This window comes from Pristiophorus japonicus, chromosome 1 (assembly GCF_044704955.1).
Source record: "Pristiophorus japonicus isolate sPriJap1 chromosome 1, sPriJap1.hap1, whole genome shotgun sequence".
In the NCBI taxonomy this organism is placed as follows: Eukaryota; Metazoa; Chordata; class Chondrichthyes; family Pristiophoridae; genus Pristiophorus; species Pristiophorus japonicus.
The window spans coordinates 329,941,772-329,966,186 of NC_091977.1; the positions used below are offsets into that span (position 1 = coordinate 329,941,772).

The 24,415-nt window shown below is 48.1% G+C and overlaps 1 protein-coding gene across 1 annotated transcript in view; it reads left to right on the plus strand.

Moving 5' to 3' along the window:
* pkhd1l1.1 (PKHD1 like 1, tandem duplicate 1) overlaps positions 1–24,415 on the plus strand; it is a 402,260-nt gene that overhangs the window by 236,322 nt on the left and 141,523 nt on the right. The window contains exons 53-60 of the mRNA XM_070881087.1: positions 413–575; positions 3,320–3,473; positions 3,973–4,061; positions 4,780–4,931; positions 16,247–16,376; positions 16,860–16,978; positions 18,177–18,306; positions 20,944–21,117. Coding sequence (XP_070737188.1) covers positions 413–575; positions 3,320–3,473; positions 3,973–4,061; positions 4,780–4,931; positions 16,247–16,376; positions 16,860–16,978; positions 18,177–18,306; positions 20,944–21,117 — 1,111 coding nt within the window. The remainder of the gene's footprint in view (positions 1–412; positions 576–3,319; positions 3,474–3,972; positions 4,062–4,779; positions 4,932–16,246; positions 16,377–16,859; positions 16,979–18,176; positions 18,307–20,943; positions 21,118–24,415) is intronic.

A 24,415-nucleotide genomic window follows, 5' to 3' on the forward strand; every position in this document is an offset into this window, starting at 1 on the left:
AGAGGGAGGGAGGAAAGAGGGAGAGAGGAGGGGAGCAGGGGGAGAGAGGGTAAGGGAGGAGGAGGAGAGAGGGGGAGAGGAGGAGAGAGGAGGGGAGCGGGGGGAGCGAGGGTAAGGGAGGAGGAGGAGAATGGGGGAGAGGAGGAGAGCGGGGAGGGAAATGGAGGAGGGGGAGGGGAAGAGGAGGGGAGAGAATAAGAGAGGACGGGAGGGAAGGATTGGGAAGGGGGCTGGGATGAGAGGGCAGCGTTGAGGAGGATGGGGAGGGAGAGGGGGAGAGGAGAAGGGAAAGGAAAGATGGGGGACGGGAGTAGAAGAGAGAGCTGTTCTACCATTTTGAAGTCTTGGGGAAAAAATGTTCAAGTTCTGTTTTGAGGTGATTGGTGATGGTTCAATTTTGTTTCACTTGCAGGAGAACGACCATGTTGTGATATCCCATAATCTCACTCAACGCCCAGATCATTTCCAGGTCATGGGCCCGGATCGTAATGGCTCACTCCAACCTCTCAGCTCGGCCAGCAACGTGAATGGTGACTGGTACTTTGACAAGGAAAATGTGACCTTGTATTACCTGGGTAAGATTGGGTACCATGCTCGTCAGCATAACAATGACTGCGCTGTGGAAGAAAATCCATTGGTCAAGAATGTTGGGACACAAGAACACACACAACAGATCAGACACTCCTCGTCAGAAAGGGTATGGGTGTGGAGCACACAGCACTCCGAGCCCAGATTCCAGGGGGCTGAATCGGGATTCCCAGGAGGGGCGAGGGGAGAGACTCCCAGTGGATTAGGTTACACACCAGGAGCGCAGAATTGGATAATGATCCTTTATAATCTGTATAGGGCAGACTATTACAAAAGCAAAATACTGCGGATGGAAATCTGAAATAAAATACAGAAAATGCTGGAAATACTCAGTCGGTCAGGCAGCATCTGTGGAGTGAGAAACCGAGTTAACGGGGGGTCATCATCATAGGCAGTCCCTCGGGGTTGAGGATGACCTGCTTCCACACTAAAAATGAGTACTCAGGTGACTGATGAACTCATTTTAAACGGTGGAAGCCTGTGCGTGAATTCTTTTAACGTGGGGTGGCCGTTGCACACCGGCCACCAGACGGGCTTGACGGAGCAAGGTCTTTGTCCAGTGGCAAGGGGATCCAAGACAACTGGAGACCAGGCTCCGCCACATGTGCCAATACATACACACAAACTCAAACATACTTCTACTGTCCTTCTTCCTTCCCACAGGACCTCTCTCTACGTGGAATTCATAGTACGCAATGTGAACCTCACGGCCTCACAGCCTCGCTATTGGCCTGTGCTGTGCTCTCCCACCTCTGGGCTCCGACCGCTCCTCCGTGCCTCATCCGTCCTCTCCTCTCTGCTTCCGATCTTCGGACCTCGCCGGTCTGGACCTCACCCGTCCCGACCTCCGGACCTCACCGGTCCCGACCTCCGGACCTCACCTGTCCCAACCCCGACCTCCGGACCTCACCCGTCCCGATCTCCGGACCTCGCCGGTCCCGACCTCCGGACCTCACTGGTCCCGACCTCCGGACATCACCGGTCCCGACCTCCGGACATCACCCATCCCGACCCCGACCTCCGGACCTCACCCGTCCCGACCTCCGGACCTCGCCGGTCCCGACCTCCGGACCTCCCGACCGCTGGACCTCGCCGGTCCCGACTTCCGGACCACACCCGTCCCGACCTCCGGACCTCACCCATCCCGACCTCCGGACCTCGCCGGTCCCGACCTCCGGACCTCGCCCATCCCGACCTCCGGACCTCGCCCATCCCGACCTCCGGACCTCGCCCGTCCCGACCTCCGGACCTCACCGGTCCCGACCTCCGGACCTCACCCGTCCCGACCCCGACCTCCGGACCTCACCCGTCCCGACCTCCGGACCTCGCCGGTCCCGACCTCCGGACCTCCCGACCGCTGGACCTCGCCGGTCCCGACCTCCGGACCTCCCGACCGCTGGACCTCGCCGGTCCCGACTTCCGGACCACACCCGTCCCGACCTCCGGACCTCACCCATCCCGACCTCCGGACCTCGCCCGTTCCGACCTCCGGACCTCACCGGTCCCGACCTCCGGACCTCGCCCATCCCAACCTCCGGACCTCGCCCATCCCGACCTCCGGACCTCGCCCGTCCCAACCTCCGGACCTCGCCCGTCCCGACCTCCGGACCTCGCCCGTCCCGACCTCTGGATCTCGCCGGTTCCGAACTCCGCTCCTCGTTGGTCCCTCCCTCCGCTCCTCGCCACTTCCAATGTCTGCTCCTTCCAGCTCCTGACCTCCACTCCTCCCCGATTCCAACTTCCCCTCCACGTTGCTTCTGACCTCTGTTCCTCGCCGCTTCCGACCTCCGCTCCACGCCGCTTCCGACCTCCGCTCCTTGGGACTGATCGTGGTGGGATTCTGAAGACCAGGATGAGATAGTTTCAAGGGCACCGATGCTAATGTAATAGATAGCAGAAGAACTTGAGATGATAGAAGCGATCTGTTAATGGTGAGAGAGGTTGTTCCAATGAGGTGACACTGGATAGAGAGACTGCTCCAAAGATTTGCAACCTGCATTAAGCTCAATGTGCCTTCCAAATGCAATAAGTAAGAGCTTTTCATATTGGAAAGTGAACAGTTGTGAGATGGGAGCTTTGATAGTGCATTTTCAGCTGTCGGGTAAAAAAATGAATTGATGCTCACACAACTCACAGCGTCCTTACCTGACATGATCCCCGAACAGCAGTAACCTCGTGGAAAACCCGGTAAAATGGTAAGTTCAGTTCAAAATTATTTTTAATAGGCTCTTAGGGCATAATGACCTGAATAGCCTCCCCCGCCGCTGCGTGTCAGGTCTGTTCAGCGATGACCGACCCAACACCTGGGAAAGTAACGTGGGGCGGGTTGGCAGCAGGGTCCCGACTCACTGTCAATCATTTTAAATTTAATGAGAGCATTTGACGAAGGTAATGTTCTGCCTTGTCCTTTATTCTGGAGTTGTGTCTGTTGTCTGTAATCCTTGGCAGCCTGGCAGTTTGCAGCTCAACCATGTATAATCCAATGGCTCACAAGCGCCACCTGGGGAATATCAGTGGTTTTGCAGCTGTCCAAACGCTCATTCAATTTAAAATAAACAAAATAATCCATGGTAACAGCCATGGATTAATATTACAAAAGTTATATTTGATAGTCACAAATGATGATATTTGTTTTGTCTTTCTGCATCCCTTTTATTTCCTTCATATTGCTGTAAGGCCTTGTTGATGCTAAAATGTCAAAAGCTCCTGACATAATTAAATAACATTTCAGTTTCAGGAAAGGACGATTCACAACAGCCCAGCCTTGACCCAACTATGATTGACGTAAATGTTCAACTTCGTGTCTTCCGTTGCTTTTTCCAAAACTGTGCATCACCGCCCAGAGCAACATTGCCCTCAATGATCAGTGCACCTGCTGAATATGAGTAAGACATTACATTGAGTAAAGACCGGCGAGGACAGGGAGCGAGTGATTAATGTTCAGAAAACTGTTAACTGGTTGTTGCAACAGATTTGTAGAATCTCACAGCACAGGAGGAGGCCATTCAACCCAATGTGCCTGTGCCGTCCCCTTGAAAGAGCTGTTCAATTAGTCCCACTCTTTCCTCATAGCCATGCAAAATTTTCCCTTTTCAAATACTGATCCAATTCCCTTTTGAAAGTTACCAATGAATCTGCTTCCACCGCCCTTTCAGGCAGTGCATTCCAGATCACAACAACTCGCTGCTAAAAAAAAAATCTCTTCATATCTCCCCTGGCTTTTTTGCTAATTATCTTAAATCTGTGTGCTCTGGTCACCGACCCTCCTGACAGTATATATATATTTATACCTATTTTCAGTATCTTTGCATTTACGTTAATTAACATTTACCTCTCAAATAGAGCAAAGAGCAATACCCATTCTCGAAAATGTTTTCTTTCCAGTGTGTGGTCGAATTCTTCGTTCTGGAAATCCTCACCAGAAAACAACGACACAGTTCCTGGTGATGGTGACAGCGTGGTGATCCCACTAGGTACTGAGTGATGACTAAACCAATCAACTTCCCAAACATGAAAGTGCATTCACTAAATCATTTCACACAACAATCTGCATCAACTTCTTCATATATTAAGGAGATCTCTAAGGGATGTTGTTTGAGGGCTACCGGGGAGAACTTCCCTGTTCTTCTTCAAATTAAATCTGTTATGTTGATCTGAGGGAGCAGACAGGGCCTCGTTTAATCTCTAATCCGAAAGATGGCACCTCCAACAGTGCAGTACTCCCTCAGCACTGCACTGGGAGCACTAGCCTGGATTATGTGCTCATGTCCCTGGAGTGGGACTTGAACTTACGATCTTCTGACCAAAAGGTGAGAGTGCTACCTACTGAGCCACAGCTGACACTTGAAGACCTCAAACAGTTATGGAACCCAGAGGGCCCAGCAGTGATTGAGCAATGACCCATTACCTGGTGAAGCCTCTCGATATTCAGCCAGACCGACCATCTCCTCCTGTCGATGGAGCGCCAGGATGCCATTCCAAAATCCTGGCAGCTCCACGGGAAGGGTGCCCTTGTCATGCCAACTGACACCATCACCCACCTCAGATGTGTCCATGACACCATCAGCAGGATTTGGGGTAGGGTCAAGATGGCGGAAGACAGGTCTGTGCTTTGGGGTTTTTTTTGCTTATAAGCAAAACGTTGGTGAATTAAAAGGTAATTGTTCATGTTTAAACAAATTATTCCTGCAGGAGTATGGATGGTGGTGGACGCCCCGATTCCTTCAATGTATAATCTTACCATCTATGGCGTCTTAGAAATTAAGGATGAGAATTTGATGTTGGGCAATCATTCATCGTCCTTCGTGAACATTGTCCTAAATGCAACATACATTTCAATTCAGGTAAAGTTCTATCACAACTCTTATCTCTGAACAATGTAAGAGAGGATTGAGAAGTGAGGGCTAATTTCACTAGGTGAGGTGGTTAAGGGTTAACCTGATGGAAGTTACCTAGATTGTGTTGGGTTACGCTGCATTAAATAATGATCAACTGTTTCCACTGGTCAGTAACGAGAGGGCAGGAACTTAAGCTAGGTTATAATTTAAGATAGGTTAGAAAAAATATCATTCGATAAAGGCAGGTTAGAATGTGAATTCTGTGTCATAAACTGTTGTTGAAGCAGAAGCCATCAATAAAAACAAATTAGACCATTCCTTAAAAAAAGAGGAATTTTAAAGTGTAATCGAGCTCCCCCTAGTGGACTACTGCTCCACCTAGTGGACAACTGTGATAATGCAACTACTGATGTAAATACAATGGGCCCGAGTTTGGTCAAACCTAAGTTCCGCCCATGTACCGTCGAAAGGACTGCTAAGATCCTGACGGTATTGTAGGTCACATTCTGGGTGGCAAAGTAACGCCGAGGATAGAGTCGGCCCAGGAAGGGGGGAACGGGAAATTTAAAACATTTTCAAAACATTAAAAAAAAATACAAATCCTTCAGAGGACCCTATCCACCAAAATCCCTGCAAAAGAAATGAATGAAACAAGTTCACTAACCTTTTCTTGCAGGTCTTCATACTTACCGTTCAAGTAAGACCTGCCTCCACGCGGTGGTCTCTTCTGCTGCTGGAGCGGAGGACCGGCCGGACCAATCTGGGGAGTCAGCGGGCGGGAGGACTTTTGTCGGTGTTGCACGCCGGCACATGCCAGCGGACACCAGCGGACCCTGCCCAGTGGTCTCTCCCCCGCCGGCGTGAGGACCTGACCAAACTCGCTTGGAGGGGAGAGCGCTCAGAAAACATGGAGACTGCCGAGTGGCCGGTGGTAAGTCGACCAAACTCGGGCCCAATAAAGAGTCATGTGACAAACATGATGACAGTTGGAGCCATCTTGCAGAGTGAGTTTTAGTGATGTAAGAAAATATCACATTGGCGACGTAGGAGAGGATAATCGGGTTTACTAGTTGATATTTTTGTTGGTGGATCATCCAGCCAACCGATGAGCGACTTTGAGAGATCCCTTGTTTTACAGAACAGCTAAAAATTCAAGGTACATTAAAAGCACACTTGGCTGAACTGTCAGAGTCCAGATGGCCGCGCCTATGGGAATAATAGGGAGCTTGGGTGAGTTTCATGGCGACCGAGAGACTTTCGGAGCGTATGTGGAGTGGCTAGAAATATTTTCACCACGAGTAGTATCGTCAAAGCCTTCGATGATGAAAACCATAACCGGGTGGTTTTAGAAAGAAAACGTGATATTTTCTTGACTGAAGCTGGCCCCAAGGTGTATGTAAAGGCTGAAAAATGTGCTTGTTCCTGTCAAGCCAAAGATATGCCACTGAGGGAGATTCAAACCAAGTTAAAACAGCACTACAGTCCTGAAAGTTATCGTTTTGGAATACGAAATCAGTTGAATGACAAGGGTTTCATCATCATCATAGGCAGTCCCTCGGAATCGAGAAAGACTTGCTTCCACTTTTAAAGTGAGTCGTTAGGTGGCTGAACAGTCCAATATGAGAACCACAGTCCCTGTCACAGGTGGGACAGATAGTCGCTGAGGATAAGGGAGGGTGGGACAGGTTTGCCGCATGCTCTTTCTGCTGCCTGAGCTTGATTTCTGTATGCTCTCGGCGATGAGACTCAAGGTGCTCAGCTCCCTCCTGGATGCACTTCCTCCACTTAGGGCGGTCTTTGGCCAGGAACTCCCAGGTGTCGGTGGGGATGTTGCACTTTTTATCAGGGAGGGTGTCCTTGTAATGTTTCCTCTGCCCACCTTTGGCTCGTTTGCCGTGAACGAGCTCCGAGTAGAGCGTTGCTTTGGGAGTCTCGTGTCTGGCATGCGAACAGTGTGGCCTGCCCAGCGGAGTTGATCAAGTGTGATCAGTGCTTCAATGCTGGGGATGTTGGCCTGGTCGAGGACGCTAATGTTGGTGCGTCTGTCCTCCCAGGGGATTTGTAGGATCTTGTGGAGACACCGTTGGTGGTATTTCTCTAATGACTTGAGGTGTCTACTGTACATGGTCCATGTCTCTGAGCCATACAGGAGGGCAGCTATTACTACAGCCCTATAGACCATGAGCTTGGTGGCAGATTTGAGGCCCTGGTCTTCAAACACTCTTTTCCTCAGGTGGTCGAAGGCTGCACTGACGCACTGGAGGCGGTATTGAATCTTGTCGTCAATGTCTGCTCTTGTTCATAAGAGGCTCCCGAGGTATGGGAAATGGTCCACATTGTCCAGGGCCACGCCGTGGATCTTGATGACTGGGGGGGTGGCGGGGGGGGCAGTGCTGTGCAGCAAGGACAAGCTGGTGGAGGACCTTTGTCTTATGAATGTTTAGCGTAAGGCCCATGCTTGAGTACGCCTCAGTAAATACATCGACTATGTCCTGGAGTTCAGCCTCTGTATGTGCTCAGACGCAGGCGTCGTCCACGTACTGTAGCTCGACGACAGAGGTTGGGGTGGTCTTGGACCTGGCCTGGAGACAAGGGTATCAGTGAGTACATAGAAACTTTAAAGAAGCTATCCATTGACTGTCATTTCGGAAACTTTCAGGACCAAGCATTGCGTGATCGCTTTATTTGTGGGTTGAAGAATGAAGCAATCAGAAGAAAGTTGTTGCCAATCCCTCACTTGACTTTTGATTTAGCTTGTCAGACATCTATGTCAATGGATATGGCCGAACAATACTCCCGAGAATTTTGCGCCATTTGCAGTCGTCAGACAACCGAGGTGAATCGCCTGCAGATTAAAAGTAAAAGGCAGTTGGGCCCCAAGGCCTCAGCACTAGCCACGGTAACAATGATTTGAAGTCATGCTATTGGTGCCTGGGGCAACATATTGCTCAAAGCTGTCCATATGTAAGGCAGAGTGTTTCTGCTGCAAGAAAACTGGGCATCTTGTGAAGGCATGCCGACTGAAGAGTAAACCAATGTTCAATGTTACAGGTGCAGTGTTGAAAATCCAGAATGTTCCAGAATCCGGAATGTTCCGGACTCCGGACCGAACGGTAACAGGGTCGTCTGGAATCCGTAAGATGTTCTGGAATCCAGACCTGCCGACCTCGGGGCCCAGTCGCTGCCCTGAACTCGGGGCCTCCTCGTCAGCCCGCCTGAACACCTCCTCCACGATGGGGCCCTGCCTGAACAGCTCCACCACGGCAGGGCCCCGCCCGAACACCTCCTTGGCGACGGGGCCAGCCAGCCCGAACAGCTCCTCGGCAGAGACGCCCCCCTTCTGACATTCCGAAATCCGTAAATACCCGAATCTGGGCTCGTGTGTTTCCAGATTCGTGACGTCAGAAAGATGATCGAAAGTCCCGAAAAGTCCGGAATTTGGAATGGCCTCGGTCCCGAGGGTTCCGGATTCTCGACGCTGCACCTATATAAATAGAAATCACCAGGCACTACATAGCATTGAAGAGATGCAACAGGACGAGGAGGTTCTGGAGATACATGTCATCAGGAGCACAGGGGTATCTAACAGCAATTCGTGATGTTTCATCATCCAGGTAAACATTGCAGGAGCCAGGATACCCATGGAAATCAACACTGGTGCATCCGTGAGTGTAGTACTGGAATCGCTATATCTCGACAAGTTGAGTGATTTTCGACTGGAGAAATCGAAAGTAGAGCTGCGAGGCTACTCAGGAGAGCAAGTCCCTATTGTAAGACATATCACCATACCAGTGAAATACAAGGATCAGTTTCAGGACAAGCCTGCTTAATAGGGAGAAAATGGTTGGGATCACTGAAGCTGGATTGGAATGAGATTTTTCATGTGGAAACAAAAGCTGCATCGGAGGATGACGTCATCAAGCAGTAGCCGTGAAACAGGCAGTCTGATCCAAGGCTTCAAGACAAGTCAAGGTACAGAAAGCCGCTAAACCAGTTTACTGCAAGTCACATCCAGTACCATACGCACTCAAGGAGGAAGTTAAGCAAGAATTCAAAAGACTAGAGACTGAGAACATTATCTCTAAGATAGATCCAAATAATTGGGCTACACCTATTGTTGTTGTACCTAAGTCCGATGGTAAGGTAAGGTTGTGTGGTGATTATAAAGTAACCGTAATTCTCGAGGGTAATCTACCCAATTCATTGCCAAATGTAGAAGATTTGTTCACAACGTTGACAGGTGGCCAGATCTTCTCAAAGTTGGATCTTACAAATGCCTACTTACAACTGGAGCTAGATGAGGAGTCCAAGTCATGCTTGACTATAAATACTCATCTAGGCCTATATCAATTTAATAGGCAACTATTTGGAGTGTCTTCCGCCCCTGCTATATTCCAAGGGGTGATGAATCAGATTTTGCAAGGCATTGAAGGGGTTGTATGTTATTTAGATGACATACTAATTTCAGCACCAAACAGGCAAATCCATAATAACGTATTGAATGAAGTGCTCAAATGGCTAGAGAAGCACAGAGTACGAGTGTCTGCTCGCAAGTGTGAGTTATTTCAAAACTCAGTGAAATACTTACGGCACAGAGTAGACAAAGATGGTTTACATCCAACCAAGGGAAAGCTGGATGCGATTAGAAATGCACCCACTCCCAAGAATGTCATTGAACTTCAATCATTTTTGGGTTTTTTGAACTATTATGGGAAGTTCCTACCAAATTTGGCTACAGTGTTACATCCACTGAATGAGCTGTTGAAAAAACAGGTCCATTGGAAATGGTCATAAGAATGCGACACAGCATTCAAAGAGTATACAAGCCAGTTGGTAGAGAGCACTATGTTTGTTCACTATGATGTATCTAAGGAGATCAAGCTAGCATGTGTCACATCTTCGTATGAAGTTGGGGCAGTGATATCTCATGTACTAGTTAGTGGGGAGGAGAGACCAATTGCTTTTGCTTCACACACTCTCAGTGCCAGTGAGCGTAATTAAGCGCATATCGAAAGGGAAGCTTTGCCATTAATTTTTGGGGTCAAGAAGTTCCACAAATACTTGCATGGCCATAAATTTACAATCATTACTGACCATATGTCCCTGACAACAATCCTCTATCCAAAGTCCCCAGTTCCAACCTTAGCTGCATGCAGAATGCAGAGATGGGCTTTGATTTTGTCAGCATGTATGTGTGACATTGAGTACAGACAATTAGCTGATCACAGTAATCATCGTATCATAGAAATGTGCATGGAAGGAAGCCATTTCAGCCCATTATGTCCGCGTTGGCTGACCAAGAGCTATCCAGCCTAATCCCACTTTCCAGCTCTTGGTCCATAGCCCTGTAGGTTACAGCACTTTGGGGTCAAGTTTCGGCCTGAGTTGCTCCTATTTTTTTGGAACAACTGGTTTAGAATGGAGTATCTTAGAAATTGCAATTCTCAGCATTTAGTTTGTTCCAGTTCCAGTGAGTCAGAACAGTTTCATTTTGGAACGGATGTTTTTTTTCAAAAGGGGGCATATCCGGCCACTTACGCCTGTTTTGAAAGTTTAGGCAGTGAAAGCTTACTCCAAACTAACTTAGAATGGAGTAAGTGTAGATTTTTGTACGCTCAGAAAAACCTTGCCTACACTTTACAAATCAGGCGAAGGGAACGGGGCGGGGTGGGGGGAGGGTAGTAATTCAATTTTACAAACATTCAACAGTCTTACTTATACAAATAAAGAGCCATCCTGATTAAAAAATTATGAACAAAGCAAAGACAAAATATTGAATATTCCTACCTGTGTGAAGCAGCAGCAGCCTTCGAGCTGTGGTGCTTCAGGCAGGCCTTTCATGTCGAAGACAGGGGCGGCGTCAGTGGCTCGACGGCAGCCGAAGACACAGCAAGCAAGCAGCCTTCGAGCTGTGAGGGAAGCTGAGGCCATTCGGCCACGGGATAGGGGCGGCAGCAGTGGCTGACGGCGGCCGAAGACACAGCAAGCAGCCTTCGAGCTGCGAGGGAGGCTGAGGCCATTCGGCCAGGGACAGGGAGAGGCAGCCAGATAGCCAGTTTGAAACTTAAATTTGCAGAATGGGTGCTGCATTGTCAACACCAGGTGATTTATTCAACAGTGCTGCTAAAAGCACTCCTTCAGACACAAAAAAATCACCAAAATTCAATCCCAAGCCTTTCCAGGGGTCCACGAGACAAATCAACACTTTTTTTTAAGTCCCTTTAAAAATGGCTGAGTGCCAATGTTTCTGGGCTACTGCGTGTACGCGCGCACTCCAACGCACACGCTCAGGGCTGCCGGCACGACGTTGCCTCATTTAACTTAGCCCCGCCCCCCTCCACTTGCAGAATCGGCGCGACTCTGTGGCTCCGCCCCCCGCTGCTGTGTGTGCGCCATAACTTGTCTCGTTTTTTGCATGCTTAACGCCCATTTGATGTCCATTTTACTGCTGAAATGATGTATAATGCCCATATAGCGCCCATTTAGCCACAAAATGGAAACTGATGGGCATTTATCGGAAACTTATCGGTGAGCATTAATTTCCCCATGTGCGTAACGCCGGGAAAAAATAATACCGCCCGCCTAATTTTTTGGGGCGGAATCATCAGAATTGGCAAAATCAACGCCTGTAATATCACCCAGCGTTACTTTCCACACGGAATTAACGCCGAGAGTCAATAATATTGCCCGCCCACTTTTTTTGTCGTAAAGAGCACATTTGGCGAATCTAACGCCCAGGAGTTCGCCCAGCGTCACTTTCACCACCTCGCACACATATCGCCCACAATATCGTTCACCCAAAAAACCGCCCGGAAAAAGTGGAACTGTTCTGAACTAAAGCCAGCGGTGTGACTGCCATTTTTAAAATCGCAGATCGCTTCATTCAAAAGGCTGCTTCAACTTCGGGGGGAGTTTGCATTGACTCTGGAGTTCTTCTCAGGTGAAGTGACCATCTCAACAGACATACTTTCAGACTCTGGACTATTGGGGTTTACTCTAGGTGTATATTAATGAGGAAATTATTGCTTCTGATCAATCGCTATTATACTTTCATTGCAATGGGGCCAGCCATTTCTCAGCCAGCATCGATTAATACGTAGATCTGCAGAGTGCAGATGGCTCAATGTGACATGCACATCATTATGTCCCCAATTTAAGACATGCAAGAATGAGGAGGAGGGCCAGACCATACACACCCCGCACATACAGGGAAAAGAGGTCTTGCCTTGATGTGCCCGACCACACCTGCCTTCGGGGACTGCGTTTCCACAAGGTGGTGATCAATGAAATATGTGAGCTCATCAGGCCACATATGCAGCCTGCCATCAGGACATCAGTGTCGGTCAAGGTCAAGGTCACTGCGGCAATGATAAAGTCCATCCTTCGTGCGTACCGGGCCTCCGTGACCTGTCTAATGCAGTGATGGGTGGCATGGTGAGACAGAGGGCAAATCTCAACCGCGGAGACCCGAAAGGAACCGGACGCGTAGAAAGTGTTCCTGGCTATCATATCCAAGGCCTCCACCATCCACGGAACGTACTCGGTCATGGTGGCCAGCTGTCGGGAAATGCCCCCCCAATGAGCTTCGATGAGCTGGTTACCAATGTCTACAGTCCTCCTGGACAACTGTACCAACTCTCCGCTCTCATGTGGCGCTCGTGGATCAGACCTGCTGCGTCCATGAGGCCACCGCGGTGTCAGTGCCATCCTGGGGACAAATGGGGTGCCCTGTGGAGAGGTGCTTGGGCTCGGTACCTCCAGAGTGGAGGATCACTAGATGGTCTTGGGGTGGAACGGCTTCTGGAGCGTGGCGATGCAGTTCCTCGAAGTCCGCGCTCTCATCCGTAGAGAACAGACCCAGCGGATTGCCGGGCGAGAATCGGAGCTCCTCAGCAGATGTAGGATCGTCCGGAGAGTCCGGCCCCACGCCCCCGTCTTCTGACCTCTGTGGCCTAGCCTGGGGCCGTGCTGCTGGCTGAGTTGCAAAACACAAATGAGGTTATTAGAGGAGAAGTGGGTGCTAGGGTGACAAGGTGAGTCGAGCGCTACACACAGCATATGCACGACAAAAACACCACTGCTATCAAAATCATCGCAGACGTCACATTTCATGACCATCAACACATTTGCATTGCAATGGTTTTCATTAGGCCAGCATTATTTATAGGACCATTTTAGAAATCATCTATCATATATGATTGTTCGGATATGAGTGGGTGTGGCATCTATTGAATTTACATCACAATGGTGTAAGCTTTACTCACGTGGCATCACTTCAGGGTCTGCAGATGCATCCGTGACTGTCCGGGGGTGCTTCCCCACGAGTGCGAGCACCCGCTCCTCCATCTCAGTGATGTTATTGGGGATTGGTGGCCTCCTACCCGTTCGCCTCTGCACGGACCTCATCGTCGATAGCTTCTTCTGTAAAAGGTGACAGGACAACACGGCATGAGATCATTGGGTGATATCATTGCTAGGTACTGTCACAGAGACTGATACAACACATAACCGACAGATGTAATCATGATTATTATGGTTATTATCATTCTTTACCTAAAGACGTGCACCATGACCACAGGCTTTGAGTAAAACATTCCCAGTAATAGCAAAAGACCTCACATCTGCTGATAGTCACTCATGACCGTTACAAATCAAATTATATTAATACATAAGTACATGTAAATAAATGTATTACTTACTCTTGCGGATCCCACAAGGTCGATTCATCGTTTGCGGCATTGGTTGCCCTCATACACCTCATTGGTCGCCGACGAGACCACCTTGGCTATCTCAGTCCATAACTTCTGGTAGGCCTTTGGGGTGGGATTCCCTCGCCCTCCCTGTGTCAAATCACCCCAGCGTAACTCGAAATCCTGCAGGAGAGAGGCATTTGCCTTGTCCGAGAAACTCCTCACTCTTGCGCCCTCCATTGTGCCCCTCTCCCACCTCACTGCTCTCTCCAGCGTCAGTCTCCACAGCGTGATGCCTCCTCCTCTCCCTCCATTATAGGCCAAATTTGGGCAAATATGTGGCTGGTAACAGCTAATTTTTGTTTCCCTATTTGCTGTAAAGCTCTAAACTCTCCCTCCTTCCTCCCAAAGCAGCCACACCACAGCTACACATGCTATCAGTCCATCTCAACTCCCTCTCTGTCTCCTCTTCTGCGCATGTCATTGTGAATCTTGATCTCCTGAATCGCAGGAATCGAGCGATGCCATGCTGATGCTAAGGACACTGACCCTTTACGGCAGAAGGTCAGTGAGATTTAACGCTACCTTCCATTTCATATCGCTCGCGGTAATGCCCAATTTCAAAAATGGAGACTAGGTGCTTTGAGAATGGGCGAAAAGCCAGCGATCTGAAAACCCATTTTTACCACCCACACCGGAAATAACGCCTATTTTTGGGCAATATGCACAAAAGTATAAAATCTAGCCCATAGAGTACATCATTAGTCAGTATACAACATGTCAATCAGTAAGCAAGCAACCACCATCAGTACCATTGCAGCCATGGAAATAGCCTCCCAGGGTGTGGCAAAGGTTACATATCGATTTTGCTGAGCTAGAAGGACAACAATTGTTCATTGTGATTGATAGCCATTCGAAGTGGGTAGAGGTGTTTTCGATGCGGAAAGTAATAACAAATAAAACACTCGACAATTTGCAAAGATAGTTTTCTTCATAGGGCCTCCCAGAAGAAATTGTGTTTTATAATGAGTCACAATTTTGTTCAGGAAACCAGTGGTTAAGTTTGATTTGTAAATATGGCAAAATAAGTCCATGGGCCAGAATTCGGCTTCATTGTCGGCAATTTTTTCGGCGATACAGCTGGTTTTTTGCCCGGCGAGAGTTTGCATGCAAGTTTTTTCCTTGGTATTGTCCACATCAGAAGTTGCCCGCCGGGTCCAGACTGCCCACGTGCGACGCCAAGAACAACCGCCAGGGCGTAAGTTTGGCCTCAACCGTCAACGTCGAGATCGCCGAGCGACCCTGCAGGTAAGGGGGTCCCTGCAAAGAAAGGTAAGTTAAAGGTTAGTTAATTATTTATTTAAAATTTTACCGTGGCGATTAGGCTTAAAACCGTCTTGGGAATGCTTTGTATGTGTTTTTTTTATAATGATAAATTTTTCTTTAGGTTTTCCCCCCTCCGTAGGCCCAACCACAGCCTCAGCCTAAATTTTTATACTTACCGTCCATTCCAGTAACGACTACCCATTTGGCTAACTTTCCACTTACCCGCCGAGAGACCACCAAGAATGAGTGTACAACGCCGGCTTTTTTCGCCAGGCGATCAGTTCCACACACCTTTACCCTCAAAATGGAAATTCTCACCCGTTTTTTTCGCCGAGCGTTAGCGATCCTTCTTAGCGGGCAATCGTGCGTTGAGGGCCTTTATGGAAAGTCTGGCCCCATATCTTTTGTTGTGAATAACTATGCAAGTTATATATAATGATTAATTTATTATGGATACTTCTTCATTAAGGAAGGAGAAGTGTAATAGAGCTCCCCTGGTGGACTACTGCTCCACCTAGTGGACTACTGTGATAATGTAACTACTGATGTAACTACAATAAAGGGTCATGTCACATGATGACAGTTGGAGCCATTTTGTAGCATGTGTTTCTTAGTGATGTCGTAAGAATATATCACATAAAGAGTGTGGGGAGTGAGCAGGAGAGTGGGATTAGACTGGGTGGGATATTAAAGGGTATGGAGAGTGAGCGGGAGAGTGAGATTAGACTGGGTGGGATATTAAAGTGTGCGGGGAGTGAGCAGGAGAGTGGGATTAGACTGGGTGGGATATTAAAGGGTATGGAGAGTGAGCGGGAGAGTGAGATTAGACTGGGTGGGATATTAAAGTGTGCGGGGAGTGAGCAGAGAGTAGGATTAGACTGGGTGGGATATTAAAGGGTATGGAGAGTGAGCGGGAGAGTGAGATTAGACTGGGTGGGATATTAAAGTGTGCGGGGAGTGAGCAGAGAGTAGGATTAGACTGGGTGGGATATTAAAGGGTATGGAGAGTGAGCGGGAGAGTGAGATTAGACTGGATGGGATATTAAAGGGTATAGAGAGTGAGCAGAGAGTAGGATTAGACTGGGTGGGATATTAAAGGGTATAGAGAGTGAGCAGAGAGTAGGATTAGACTGGATGGGATATTAAAGTGTGCGGGGAGTGAGCAGGAGAGTGGGGTTAGACTGAAGCCTGCAAGTGCTGCTGCCTGCTCTGTCACTGTGCTTGCTCCCAATCTCTGCGACTGGGCTGGTACAGATAGACCTGCGTTTAACTTCATCTGTAATACGGTCGGTGCTTTTTTTGCAGGGAGGAAGGCTTATTGCAGGCACACACAAACAGCCTTTCAGAGGAAAGCTGCAAATTGTTTTGAGAGGAGACCATTTGACTCCAGATTGGCCTTTGCCAAATGGACCGAATCAAGGGTCAAAGGTGTTGGGTGAGTCACTGCAGATGGCCTTTGCAGATTGATTATAGTTAACTGCAGGTTACGAAACAAGAAAACAGAAGAAATAAACTTTCCTTGCTAATTCTACGAGAATCCTTCATCATTTTAAAAACCTGTTGCATCTCCTCTTCGCCTTCTCTGTTCCCGTGGAAGTAGTTTGTCTTTCAGGCCATTATCATAGTTACCCATCCCTGACATTCACCCTGCGATTCTGATCATTTTGATACAAAGAATTGGTGATGAGATGGCAGGGTTTTGGGGAGAGAGAGTTCCACATATTTACTATCCTTTTGTGTGAAAAAGTGCTTCCTGATTTCATTGCTTGCCCCATTGTACTTTTGGTATAACGACTTGTTTTAGGTGCAGTGTTCAGGGTTGTTTTTCAGTTGTCAGTTGATTGTTTCTAAAGTTGTTGCCCAGTTTTTGCTAGTAACCAGGGTTGCCATGTCTGTATTCTTCTTTCTCGTTCTTTAGGTGTGTTTGGAGGACTGGATCTTCATGGTCTACCTCATCTGGTCTATAAGACCAAACTTGCTTTAACAGCACCAGCCGGGTCCACCAATTTAACTCTGGCAGAAGCCGTTGATTGGCAGGTAAGAGCTGATCCCCGTGTATTGCCTCGCGCTGATGATTTTTGATGGCTTCTTTGGGGACATAGCCTCCACCCACTTCTATAATGCTGAGGGAGTGAGACCAGGTGTTTGGAACTCTACTACATTGGGAGTTCCTGCACCTGGGGCCTTCAGTTGGGACCCTGGTCTCATCAGGGTGTGCCTCATATAAAGGGGTGCAAAAGGAGCCCACTCCTGGGGGACAAGATAAGAATCCGAGCCTGTACCCCCAAATATGAGGGTTTTTTCCTTTGGGAGGGGCATGCGTTGAAGCAAGCCCCTTTGTAAGCAGGCAGCTCTGGGCACCCAGATTCTTGTGGGGGTGGAGGGGGAACTAACATCCTAGTTGAGCAGGTTGGGCCTATATTCATTGGAGTTTAGAAGAATGAGAGGTGATCTTATTGAAACATATAAGATTCTGAGGGGGCTGGACAGGGTAGATGCAGAGAGAATGTTCCCTCTCATGGGGGAATCTAGAACTAGGGGCATAGTTTCAGAATAAGGGGCCGTCCATTTAAAACGGAGATGAAGAGGATTTTCTTCTCTCAGAGGGTCGCGAATCTTTGGAATTCTCTGCCCCAGAGAGCTGTGGAGGCTGGGTCATTGAATATATTTAAGGTGGAAATAGACATATTTTTGAATGATAAACGAGTCAAGAGTTATGGGGAGCAGGCAGGGAAGTGGAGTTGAGGCCAAGATCAGATCTTATTGAATGGCAGAGCAGGCTTGAGGAGCCAAATGGCCTACTCCTGCTCCTATTTCTTATGCCCCTCTCGCCCTGCCTTCCCTCCCCAGCTGGCCAGCTACTGCCTGCCTTTCTGGGGTCTTCTGCAGGAGGGAACTGTGGTTCTCCTGCACATGCCTACGTCCCCTCGACCCTCCTCCCCACCACACCCCCTCCCCCGCAACTCCACCCCCTAGTACACTTTGGCAGGGCCAGAGGCAGAGTTCTGCGAAGGGTATGATTTCCCCAACCATGCCCCGGGGGCCAATGTTTGAATTTATCAAACATTCTGACTGGAGTTTTTTTACAAAACAGGGGGTGGGGGGGGGAGAGAGTGGGGAAAAGAAACAATCCACTTAAACCGGGCTAAAGGGGAATTTGTAAATGAGATCTAGTTTATCTGATGGTTGAAATCTTTCTGGATGAAGTCAGCTAACTGATATTCATTTTGAGCAGGAAGGTGATGAGATCTTAGTGACGACAACCAGCTACAATTCTGAGCAGATAGAAACCAGGACAATCCGTTCCATCTCCTTAGACAGAAGGACGCTGCTTTTAAAACAGTCGCTTTCATACACACACATCGGTAGGTACCAGCAAATGTATTGTTCCAGCAGGTCCCTTGGTACTGTCACAATTGAGACTTGGACACCCCCCTGTCGAGGGGTGTAGGGGGGAGAGAACCGTACCGAATTTACAGCACACAAACAGGCCATTCGGCCCAATCAGTCTGTCGGTCTTCATGCTACACATGAGCCTCCTCCCATCCTTCCTCAGCTAACTCTATCAGCCTAACCCTCTATTCCTTCTCCCTCATATGCTTGTCTAGCCTCCCATTAAATGCATCTATATTATTCGTTTCAACCACTCCCTGTAGTAGCGAGCTCTACATTCTCACCACACCAGACGTTTCTTCTGAATTTGCTGTTTGATTTCTTGATGACTATTTTATAATGATGACCTTTAGTTATGCTCTTGCACACAAGTGGAAACATTCTCTTTGTATCCATTCTATCGAAACCTTTCATAATTTTAAAGACCTCTATTAGATCACCCCTCAGCCTTCTCTTTTCAAGAGAAAAGAGACTCAGCCTGTTCCTTCTTTCCTGATGGGTATAACCTCACAGTTCTGGTATCATCCTTGTAAATCTTTTTTTGCACCCTCTCCAGTTCCTCTATATCCTTTTTATAATATGGTGACCAGAACTATTCACAGTACTCCAAGTATAGTCTAGCCAAGGTTCAATACAAGTTCAGCATAAGTGTCAGAGGAGGGAAGTGGGGGATCTAGTGGATGGGATGCTTGCCTGTAACCTTACAGAGGTAAGTAGTCCCACATTTGGAACTAACAGCCAATCTTAGCTTGAGGCAGCTCATTAGTATTCCTCGGAAAAACACAAGGGCTCAAAATCCACGGGGGACGGTGACCTATCTTGGTGTGAATGCCGGGTTATGTCCACCCCAAGGCCTCCCCCACTGACCTTACCAAAGTTGGTGGGTTCAGGGGGCGACCCCTTAATTTTCTTGGTCTAGGTGGGTATCCTCACTACTAGGGGTGTATCTCAGGCGCCCACTCCCCTCCTCCCAGTCCCTGGAGGTTGCTTCTCACGGGAGGGAAAATCTGAGGGAGGGAGACCTGACAGACCCCTCATGCACTTCATGAGAAGGTGAGATGAAGGCCCAAGAGTACATCAGTGACCCACCATGTCTGGGGGCTTATAGCCTCAAAAACAACTTGCCTTCAACATCGGAAAAATATCCCAAGGCACTTTACAAGATTAAATCTGACTGGAGAGGGGAGGGACCAAAAATGCATTGTCAAAAATACTATTAATGGGCCCAAGTTTCCACACGCGCCTAGAACGGCGCAGTCCCGACCTGGACGCCCGTTTTTCGCGCCACAAAGTGCGCCTAAAAAAATCCTCAGTATTCTCCACTTACCTGCAGGTCCTCTGGCCCTCGGCGCAGCCAGCACGAGCTGTGGGGGGGCGGAGCCAGGTCCCTGCACTGAAAACAGTGCTGGGATCTCTGCAAATGCGCGCTACAGTGGGCACGCAAGTGCAGTAGTTACAGGTGCCCGAAGCACGCAGGCCCTAGCCCTGGCCGAATGACCTCACTGGGGCTACGTGAATAAGGCTCCTCCCACGGCCAGCTCCTGCTTTCACCCCCCCCCCCGACCAGACCCGACCCCCGCTCCCCCCTCCCCGCCCCCGGACTGGATCCGACCTGACCTCCCCCTCCCCGACCTGACCTCCCCCTCCCCGACCTGACCTCCCCCTCCCCGACCTGACCTCCCCCTCCCTCTCTCTCTCTCTCCCTCCCCCCCTCTCTCTCCCTCCCCCCCTCTCTCTCCCTCCCCCGCTCTCTCTCCCTCCCCCTCCCTCCCCCCCTCCCCCCCCCCGAACCGAGCCGAACCTCCCCGACCCGACCCGACCCAACGCCACCTACCTGTAAATCTGGTGCTGGGGACGGGCCCTGCCCGAAGTCTCGGGCCGGCCCGTTCAGCCTTCGGTCCCGAAAGGCCTGCCTGAAGCACTTTCACACAGGTAGGAAGATGGTTTATTTAATCTTTTCTTTGCTTATAAATGTTTATTCAGGTTGGATTTATTTGTATAATATTTGTATAAGTATAAATAAGGATTTATTATAGAATTTAATGAGTTCCCTTCCCCCCCCCCCTCCCCCCCCCCCCACCTCCTTCTGGACGCCTAATTTGTAACCTGCGCCTGATTTTTTAATGTGTAGAACAGGTTTTTTCAGTTCTACAAAAATCTTCACTTGCTCCATTCTAAGTTAGTTTGGAGTACGTTTTCACTGTGGAAACTTTCAAATCAGGCGTCAGTGGCCGGACACGCCCCCTTTTGAAGAAAAAATTCTGTTCCAAAGTGGAACTGTTCTACCTGACTAGAACTGCAGAAAAAAAAATGTGGAGAATTGCGATTTCTAAGATAGTCCGTTCTCCACCAGTTGCTCCTAAAAATCAGGCGCAAATCATGTGGAAACTTGGGCCCATTGTGTTGTACTAAGAAAAGTAAATGAATGCATGTTATGATTGAAGCCCATAATGCAAGAGTTCAATAATTTTTGCCACCAAATTTGTTGCTCCAATAAATCAATTCAACACAGATTGGTATGATGCATTTTTGTTGGGTGAGATATTTATCAAAAGTTGTCTCCTTGTCCACGGATCAATGTGAATGGAGGTTTGTTGTTTTTATTCAAGCGGAAACACATGAAGTGAAGGGAAGTGGGCAGAGCTACACCTTGGCAGCAGATATTGGCCTCCTCAGTAGAAACATCAAGATCACGGGTCAGGATTACCCTGGCTGGGTAGACGAATCATTCGGAGCACGTGTGTTGATCAGTTCCTTCTCTTATAATAACCTGGAATTCAAAGGTATCTCTTCCTTTTCTCGTTTCTTTTCTCATTAAACCTCTGTAAAAAAAACTGTACAAATGTATTCTATAAGATCTCCCATGACATTGCTCTTAGTGATTGTAAAGTTTATAAAGGCAGGAGGAGGCTGTGCGGTACTTTTACCAGGGAAATTAGCTTAGCAGCTGGCCCTGGGATTTATCAGCACTGAGCTAAGGCGGCGAATCCTGGAGTTCTTTGAGATAAGGTCCTAGGGTTCCAAGACCATTAGAGAGGAAGGTACTAGGAAAACCGGGGCTTGTCCCGTGATGTGCGATTACTGAGAGGAATCCTGCACCGGGTGCATTGGAAATGATATGGAAACATGAGGAATGTGGGCTAGTGGGTGTGAAGACTGAGGTGGATTGTGGGATCTTTACATTCTTGCCTTTAAGTATTGAAGCATAAAGTTCCTGCTGATTACAATGAATGCTCTGAAAAATCACAGGCTGGGGGGAGTCTAAGGGGGGGGGGATTTCCTGGTGTACATTCCTAGAGTGTGCAAAGTGTGCACTGTTCGTGCGTTGCCAACTCGTACAGTCTTCATTAAATTTCCATAAACAAAAAAATTACCCCATAAAACACTCAAAAATTCATCATTGATGCATTTTCCAATCTTTATATTACAAAATTATTAATCCTCAACAATGGGTCAGAAAAGATTTTTTAACTGAGTATATAGGTCTAGAAATGTGGAGCTTTAGCACCAGCAGTTAACGCCAGATTCGGCTCTTCGATCTGCTGCTGGCAGGATCCGCAGCACCATCATTATTGGATGGCCGGCATCACTGCTGGTGTCGGTACTCACCAAAATTATGGTGAGTGTGCAACGCTGGGAACAGTGGGAGGCATTCAAGGAGGAGATCCGGAAGGCTCAAGCCAAACATGTGCCCTTAAAGAAAAAGGCTGGGAAAAGTAATTCTAGAGCCCCCTGGATGTCTAGGTACTTACAGGGGAGGATTAAGAAAAAAAGGGACGCTTAGGTCATATACCAATATTGTGTTCCTACAAAGATGAGGCTGCACACAGGGAGGTTAAAGTAACAGTGACCTCAGTCTTTAATAAGACACTCCAGAGTGAGGAACAGGCCTTAGGGGCCGGCTTATATACAGTGCTCCCAAGGGATGCTGGGATCCCTTGGGACTTCAGGGGATGCGCTCCCTGGTGGCGGAACATGGGCGTGCATACTTTACAGATACATAACAACCAACAGCTAAATACTTTAGAATCTTTAAAGGAATATAGAAAGTTAAGAGGCAAAATTAAAAAGGATATTAGGAATGCTAAGAGAGAGCACGAGAAATTCTTGGCATGTAAAATTAAGGAAACCCCGAAGTTGTTCTATAAATATATTAAGAGTAAGAGGATAACTAAAGAAAGAGTAAGACCTATTAGAGACCATGAGGGTAATCTTTGTGTGGAGACGGAAGATGTTGGGAGGTTTGTTAACGAATACGTCGCATCTGTTTTCACAAAGGAAAGAGGTAATGCAGTTACTGCTATCGAGGAGGAGTGTGATATTCTGGATGAAATAAATATAGTGAGAGAGGAAGTATTAAGTGGTTTAACAGATTTGAAAGTAGATAAGTCCCCAGTCCCGGATGAAATGCATCCCAGGCTGTTGAGCGAAGTAAAAGAGGAAATAGCAGAGGCATTGACCATCATTTTCCAGTCCTCTTTGGATCTAGGCATGGTGCCGGAGGATTGGAGGACTGCTAATGTAGTACCCTTGTTTAAGAAGGAAAAAAGGGATAGGCCGAGTAATTACAGACCTGTCAGCTTAACCTCAGTGGTGGAAAGATTATTGGAAAAAATCCTGAAAAACAGAATAAATCTGCATTTGGAAAGGCAAGGATTAATTAGGGACAGTCAGCACGGCTTTGTTAAGGGAAGATTGTGTTTGACTAACCTGATTGTATTTTTTGAGGAGGTAACCCAGAGGGTCGATGAGGGTAGTGTGTACAATGTAGTATATATGGACTTTAGCAAGGCTTTTGATAAGGTCCCACATGGTAGACTGGTCATGAAGGAAGCAAAGGGTAATGATTGATGGATGTTTTTGTGACTGGAAGGATGTTTCCAATGGGGTTCCACAGGGATCAGTACTGGGTCCCTTGCTTTTTGTGATACATATCAACGATTTAGATTTGAAAATAGGGAGCATGATTGAGAAGTTTGCAGGCGACACTAAAATTGGCTGTGTGGTTGATAATGAAGAGGAAAGTCATGGACTGCAGGAGGATATCAATCTACTGGTCAGTTGGGCAGAGCAATGGCAAATGGAATTTAATTAGAGAAGTGTGAGGTGATGCACTTTGGGAGGGCTAATAAGGAAAGGGTTTACACATTAAGCGGTAGGCCACTTAATAGTGTAGATGAACAAAGGGACCTGGGAGTGCTTGTCAACAGATCCCTGAAAGTAGCAAGCCAGGTGGATAAGGTGGTTAAGAAGGCATACAAAATGCTTGCGTTGATTGGTCGAGGCATAGAATATAAAAGCAGGGAGGTTATGTTTAAATTGTATAATACTTTAGTTAGGCCACAGCTGAAGTATTGCGTGCAGTTCTGGTCGCTGTACCCCAAATGAAGGATGTGATTGCACTAGAGAGGGTGCAGAGGAGATTTACTAGGATGCTGCCTGGAATGGAGAATCTTAGTTATGAGGACAGATTAGATAGGCTAGGTTTGTTCTCATTGGAACAGAGGAGCTTGAGAAGAGACCTCATCGAGGTGTACAAAATATTGAGGGGCCTGGACATAGTGGATAGTAAGGGTCTATTTCCATTGGTGGAGGGGTCAATTATGAGGGGGCATAGTTTTAAGGTGGTTGATGGAAGGTTTAGAGGTGATTTGAGGGGGGGGGCTTTACGCAGAGGGTTGTGGGGATCTGGAACTCGCTGCCTGGAAGAGTGGTGGATGCAGAAACCCTCACCACTTTTAAGAGATGGTTGGATGGGTATTTAAAGTGCAGTAACCTGCAGGGTTCCGGACCTAGAGCTGGTAATTGGGATTAGACTGGATGACCTTTTGTTGGACAGCGTAGATATAATGGTAAGTACTGCAGGGAATAGAATACGGCCAGGGTGATCTCCTGGACTAGTTTCGATCGCCTTCATGGGTCGGAGAGGAATTTTCCCAGATTTTTTCTCCCTAAATTGGCCTGGGTTTTTATCTGGTTTTTGCCTCTCCCAGGAGCTCACATGGCTCCAGTTGGGGTGGAGTGTAGAATGTTTCGGTATAAGGGGTGTCGCAGTTGTGTGAGGCGAATTGGTTGGGCTGG